Source organism: Acipenser ruthenus, chromosome 9, assembly GCF_902713425.1.
Source record: "Acipenser ruthenus chromosome 9, fAciRut3.2 maternal haplotype, whole genome shotgun sequence".
In the NCBI taxonomy this organism is placed as follows: Eukaryota; Metazoa; Chordata; class Actinopteri; order Acipenseriformes; family Acipenseridae; genus Acipenser; species Acipenser ruthenus.
In genome coordinates, this window is record NC_081197.1 from 37,997,993 (window position 1) to 38,004,504 (window position 6,512).

At 35.0% G+C, this 6,512-nt stretch overlaps 1 protein-coding gene across 1 annotated transcript; it reads left to right on the top strand.

Annotated features, from left to right (window-relative positions):
• Positions 1 to 249: 249 nt before the first annotated feature.
• Positions 250 to 5,130, top strand: LOC117405148 (OX-2 membrane glycoprotein-like). The gene is made up of 5 exons (XM_034007975.3): positions 250 to 393; positions 603 to 935; positions 1,923 to 2,216; positions 2,970 to 3,080; positions 4,545 to 5,130. Exons 1-5 carry the CDS (start codon positions 330 to 332, stop codon positions 4,592 to 4,594), a joined length of 852 nt encoding a protein of 283 aa, XP_033863866.1. The 5' UTR covers positions 250 to 329; the 3' UTR covers positions 4,595 to 5,130.
• The last annotated feature ends 1,382 nt before the right edge of the window (positions 5,131 to 6,512 follow it).

Consider the following 6,512-nt stretch of genomic DNA (forward strand, 5'->3'; position numbering starts at 1 on the left):
GATGAAGGTAGTTATTGACAAGTCTACAAATGCAAAAAATCAGTATGTTTTGCACATTTTGTTTGTTCTCCACAGACTATCGAATACATTTGAACTGAAAGTAATATTAGTCTGTGAGAAATGGTATACCTCTTAGGGAATAAACACACGCACACACATTTCATGTTATCATGAAACTTCCCAGCAGTAACTTGAGTAAGTCCCCTTTTTTATGCTTATAAGAATCATGAGCGGTGTAAACTTCCAGTACACTGCTATCCAGCGAGCGTCTGGAACGGTCAAACTTCTCGGGTTAGCTTTAATTATCAGTGAATATTTACTACTGCAGAATGATGTATGTTTCTGTGAGGTATTTCACCCTGCTTATGCTCGTTGTATTGACTGAATGTACCGGTAAGTGACTTATTAAAGTAGTCGTATTAGTCGTAGCAGTCATAATAAATGTACTATCACAATACAAAATGTTGGGCTGTCTGATTAAAAGTTAAAAGTATTATTATTATTATTTAGCACGAGAAAGAGAGAGTGTGTAGTTCTGCAATATATATATATATATATATATATATACATTGTTTCTTACTGTCGCGTTTGTGTTGGTTCAGGTACTACCGTAACAGTTCAATCGGATGGATCCACGGCTGTTTTAAATAAAGACTTCACCTTCAGATGCAGTCTGTCAGATCCCAAAGTGAAACAAGTTACCTGGCAGAAGCAGAAGGATAAAGCTTTGGAGAACATGGCTACCTACAGCGTTACATTTGGAGCAAAAGTCCTGGAACCGTACCACCAAAGAGTGAATTTCTCGTTGCTAGGATTAAATGAATCATCGATAACTATTCATAACGTTCAACCGGAGGACGAAGGGTGTTATATGTGTTTGTTCAACACATACCCACAAGGATCGATTACTGGAAGATCCTGCTTTACTGTTCTTGGTAAGAATATAATTACTATTTTCTGGAAACCACGTGTCGCTATACATGCAATATGCCTCCCTAGGCTACATTGTGTTTATTTATGGTGGTATAATACAGCAACAAGAGGATTACACGATCAATGTAATAAATATATACTTTTTAAAAATACACTAGAAAGAAAGCATAACTGTTATGAGCATTGGGTTTTATTTTTAATAAGTTATTTTTTTAAAAAGTTTGGTTTTACACCATTACTGTGCTTGGTTTAACACTAATGTTTCATATGTTTTAGCATAACTCATACATCAGAAACTGTCTCAAATACGAACTTTATATTACCATAATTGGTTTCTGAGGTGCGTGGAAGTGCAAGCATTGTTACAAAAAAAACACAAACAGTTGACTGCACTACAGAAGCAATTGCATTTGATGCTAAGATCACACTACTGTAAAATGGTTATTACGATCAATGGAGATTCCGAAGTCAGGTTAAAAATGTCAGTGTGGAAGTTCCAAAATGTGTACAGTATATAAACAGTACTTATAATGTAAAAGGTGTTTCTGTTTTATATTAGTTTCTATGAAAAGTGTAAGTGAACATATAATTTGTATTTAAATATGTATTAAGTATATTAACTTCAGTGCCAAAATGTGTTATTATTCGTGGCTCGAAACCCACCTGTTAACCTTTCCCTAGAAATCAAGATCCTACAGCATTTTCAGTGTGGACGAATTTCCCATTCTGTACTGTATTGTCATAAGTATATGACGTGAACAATGTTCTCATAGTGGAAATCTGGGCCAAGGGTTTTTTTTTTTTTTTTCTTAACACGTGAGTTTGTATTTATTTAAATGAACACAGAAGTGAAACTGAAATTACAGTATGTATAGAGCAACAGCAGAAACTGGAAGTCCCGGGTCGTTGTATTGAAAAAGCACCCAAGACAGAGTGAGGAAAGTCCAATGAATACCGAATGAATCATGATTTTATTTTTATTTTTACAGGTATTTCTGAGATCAATATTGAAACAATCTCTACAGAGTCTGAAAATACAGCAGTGGTGAGCTGCTCGGCCACTGGGAAACCAGCCCCTAAGATCAGATGGAACGCATCAGAAAGTGTCACTTCGAATGCCGTGCAAAGCAGCATAGATCGTAATGGGATTGTGACAGTCACCAGCAACCTTACACTGGATCTGTCAAGTTTCCTTGCTGAAGAAATCAGCTGCTTTGTAAGCCACTCTACACTGAATCAGGAAATTGAGAAAAACATCAGTATTAGAGAAGACAAGAGAACATGTAAGTGTTTGTTTGTAGTGTATACTTTGTGTCAAACATTTGAATTTGACTTTCTGCTGGTTATATTTAGTGACCTCTAGGTGGCACTCTATCCTAGGTTAAAAAATCAAATCACCAATTAAAATAGAAATCCTTACCAAACTATTGTGCTTTCTTCACTCGTGCTGTTTTTGCTCTGTGGTGTGTGTTGTTTTGCACCATATGGTCAGTGGTTGTGTGCAGCAGCTCTTTAAATAATGACTCGTGGCAAAGTATATCTCCTGGCAAGAGTACTCCCCATGCACAAGCAGATAAGCTGCATCAGGGAGATGATTCAATTCTGTTCTTGCCATAGCCAGTTGGAAAGATTGGTGCTTTCCAGACACTGTTGTCATGACAGTGTGTTTTTTGTTTTTCAAATGTAAACAACTATGAGAACATTTGGGTATTTTCCTAGTAATTATTATTATTATTTTTTTACATATTTCATTGCCAGTGTTAAGATTAGGAGAGTTCTTACCACAGGATGAAGTTGGCGATTTCCTGATAGGAGAGTTTCAACTCTTTTAATAGCTTCTTTTGCAGACCAGCATAATAAAACAAAAACTCATGTGCCATTTCTGCCCAGATTGCTACAATTGAAGTCAATGCAATACAATATTATCAATTTTAGGTTTTTTTTCTTAGTACCGTGAAGAGGGGGCATTTCATTTAAAGAATTGAAATTAATATTTAAACACAAATTCTAACATGATTTTATTTTTTGATTTTCAGTAACAAATGTTCTTAGTCCTGGTGTAGTCGTCTTGGTGATCCTCTGTATCGCAGCTCCGATTATCATGACAGTTGCTTGTTTTGTAATCAGAAGAATAAAGAAAACCAAAGGTAGGTTAACTTACTATGACCCAGTTGATACACATTTAGTTTATATGTGAAGGTGTGAAGTAGAATGTGTTTGGAAGATATTTTTATATCTTAGTATTTATTACTATCCAGGGACATACTTATTTTGCTATGCATTTGTTATGGCTGATCTGTGTATTTTTTTTATTTCTATTGCTAGAGGACTGTACAGTAACATAACCAAACTAATCACAGGTTTTTATTTGTAAACCAAACAACAATGATAGATAAACACGTAATGGGGAAGTAATTCATTTAGAAGCAAAAAAAGCACAATGGATTGTTGCAGTTTACACAACATTTTAGAAGCCATTTTTACACCATTCTTTCATTGTAGTACCATTGCCTTTATACAGAGCACAGTGGAAGCAATGTTGACTTAAAATCGTTGTGTGCTACTTAATATACAACTGACACCATCTGATCAGAAGTTCAGTCTTGTATTACTGATATCAAGATTTCCGATGATTCGTTTCGCTTATTCAAGTCAGGCCCACATGGCTACTTGGCAGAAGGCCCTGCCACCTTTTCCAGACTCTCTCCTTGATAGATAACAAACAGTAGAGAGATATACCCTACAGTATACACACTGAAATGACATTGAGAGTTCATATAACATAAATCTGACACTGCACTAACAAATGAAATAAAAACTTTGAATTGAAAAATGCTTGGAAAGCGAAAGCAGTACTAAAACTGATGAAAGGAAAATGGCTTTTAAAACAGAACAGAATGTAAGTCTCTTAAGTGGTGCCATTCTAGACGTACAACAATTTTGTCCAACTTGATACCGTAATAACAGTATTTCACATACTGTTTCCAGCTCTAATTCTTCTAGTGATGTCACTTTGAATAAGTGGGTTCCTAAGGTGAAAGAAAATAAATCCCTTGAATTGCAATGCTTGTTTACAACAACCTGCAGTATGCACAAAAAACATTTGCAAAAACTACTACAGCTTTTGCTCTTTCGCGTGCCCAAGAGAAACACAGTTTCTCTTATAAACGTTGCAGTGTATCCAGATCATGCTCCTCCTGCAACATTACTTGTTTTGTGTTCCCACAATACACCACACATTTCAGTCGTAGCAGCTGCATTGTTGTAGAAGGGAACATGTTTTGGATACACTGCGATGCTTATAAGAGACATTCTGTCTCCTAGCAAACACTCCAGTTGATGTTGAAAACTGTATTTCCCAGTTGATTTAAAAATAACAAAACAATCCAACATTTTCTGAAAAATTTGGCTGTATACAGCAAAGGTAAAGTAATGTGTTTTTTGTAACACTGCAGGGTGTTCTGTAACACATTTTTTTATTTCCCTTTTTTAATCAAGAAAGCATCACACTTTATAGTTAGAGAGGTTGGCTTGTAGTGGATTGTAGTTTACGTTATTGGTTCTAATAAGTAGAATGTTGAAATGATTATTTTGATTTTTTTTTCTCCCAGCAGGCCCTTTGGAAGAAAAGCTCAATGCAGAAGAGATGTCTCCTGCTTAAGCCTGTGTTTTGTTTTCAAAGACATGTGTACTTATGGAATGTGTCAGATGGTCAGCATTGGAGAATGATGTCACAGATTTGGCAGTGCTTATCAACCTGGCAGAGAAAGCATTCATTCATTAACACCCACACTGCTGCTTATACCCAGTTTAAGGACTGCAACTGTGAAGAAAACTATTTTAAAATGAGATTTCAAAACTATATAAAAGTGATCTACCTCTTCAACCACCAAACTGAATGATTTTTTTCAATTATATAAATATTCTATTGTTTATGTGTTTATTCTGCAAATACTATAATTATGTTTTGTACTTTAAAAGATAAAACAATGTTCTGTGATAATGCTTGCACTTTACACCCTATTAAGCTAGGTACTCTTTAAAGCACAGTATTTCAAAAATCCTTGTAAATACAATTGTAAATTATTTATATATTTCTGTTAATATTGTTTCTGTATGTGTGTGTGTATTAACTAAGCTTTATTTATAAATCTTTAACCCTAAATTGTGGACCTTTGATGTAATGTTTTACTGTATTTCACCATATATATATATATATATATATATATATATATATATATATATATATATATATATATATATATATATGGATAACATCTGGAGCCAGTTTTTCAAAACTTTTAATCTGGAAAACAGTGATCCGGATTTTGTTTTCTGATATTTTGTGTTCCAGATTTCTTTTATTTGGATCGTTTTGATTTGTTTTTTTCAGAATATGTCACTGCTGGATTACTTCTATCCACATTACAAGTAATTATGATTATGGAATCCATTTTTTTGTTAAAGGAATCTTGATCACAAAATCTAGGATTACAGAATACAGATCACTTGATCCAGATTATGTTTTGAAAAACCGGCCTCTGGAGTATCACTGCACTTGTGGGATTCATCATTAATAAAATGTTTTGCATAAATCTGAAGAGTGGACAATTATCTGTTCAGGGATACCAAGTGGAGTTTAAGAGTATACAAATGTCACACCACAAAGTTGTGTTTTGGTACAGTACGTTACCTATAACAGCAGTGTCTTGTAGAAAAAAAAAACTAAAATGGCTCATTGTTTTCATGCTTTTAAATTTTGTTAGGCATACGTTTTTTGTGATAATTTTTATAGAGTTAGAGAAAAAGAGAAAATAATGCATGGGGTAGTGTGCGATATGAGAATTTAATGCACACCTGAGGGGTGGGATACTACAGAGCCTGGTAGGGGTCATGAGAGAAAAAAATATATATCTTGTGCATACGACTTACTATCTCGTGGCCACAAGATAGTAAGACGTGCATGAGATACACATTTTTTCTTTCATGTCCCCTACCAGGCTCCGTAGGATGCTACAAGCATTGCACCCCGAGGGTGGGCATTTAATTCTCACACTACCCCATGCTGTATTTTTCATAATCTCTGGTGAGCAATTTTTTTCCTGCCAGAGTTCTAAAGTTTGGTCTGTACTAAGCAGTTGTAACGCGACTGTGACCAAAGTGAACAGTTAAAACTTGTAACTTTAAAACAGCAATTTTCTTGTGGTTTTCAAGGAATCAGGTGTTGTGGATCGTGTTAAAATGACCTACTATAAAAAAAAATATATTGTGCCATTTTTATGTTCACTAGTTTGTTCCGAGGGTGTTTGTGTTTGCTAACATTTCAGTTTACCTTTTTGTGAGAAGTGGTTTATCTTCAGTCAGAATCAGAATGTATTACAAAGCATCTTTGTGGATGGGAGATTTTTCAAGTGGCCGATTTATAAATGTTTACGGTGACTCCCTCATGGAATTCGGTATCGGCCCGAAAATTTAATGCAGAGCCTGTTGCCGAGGTAGTTGCAATGTCGGAAACGAGCGTTTCTCTTGGATTTACCTGATTCTCATTGGACGTGGTGGGCTTTCTTCATCAGGTACTC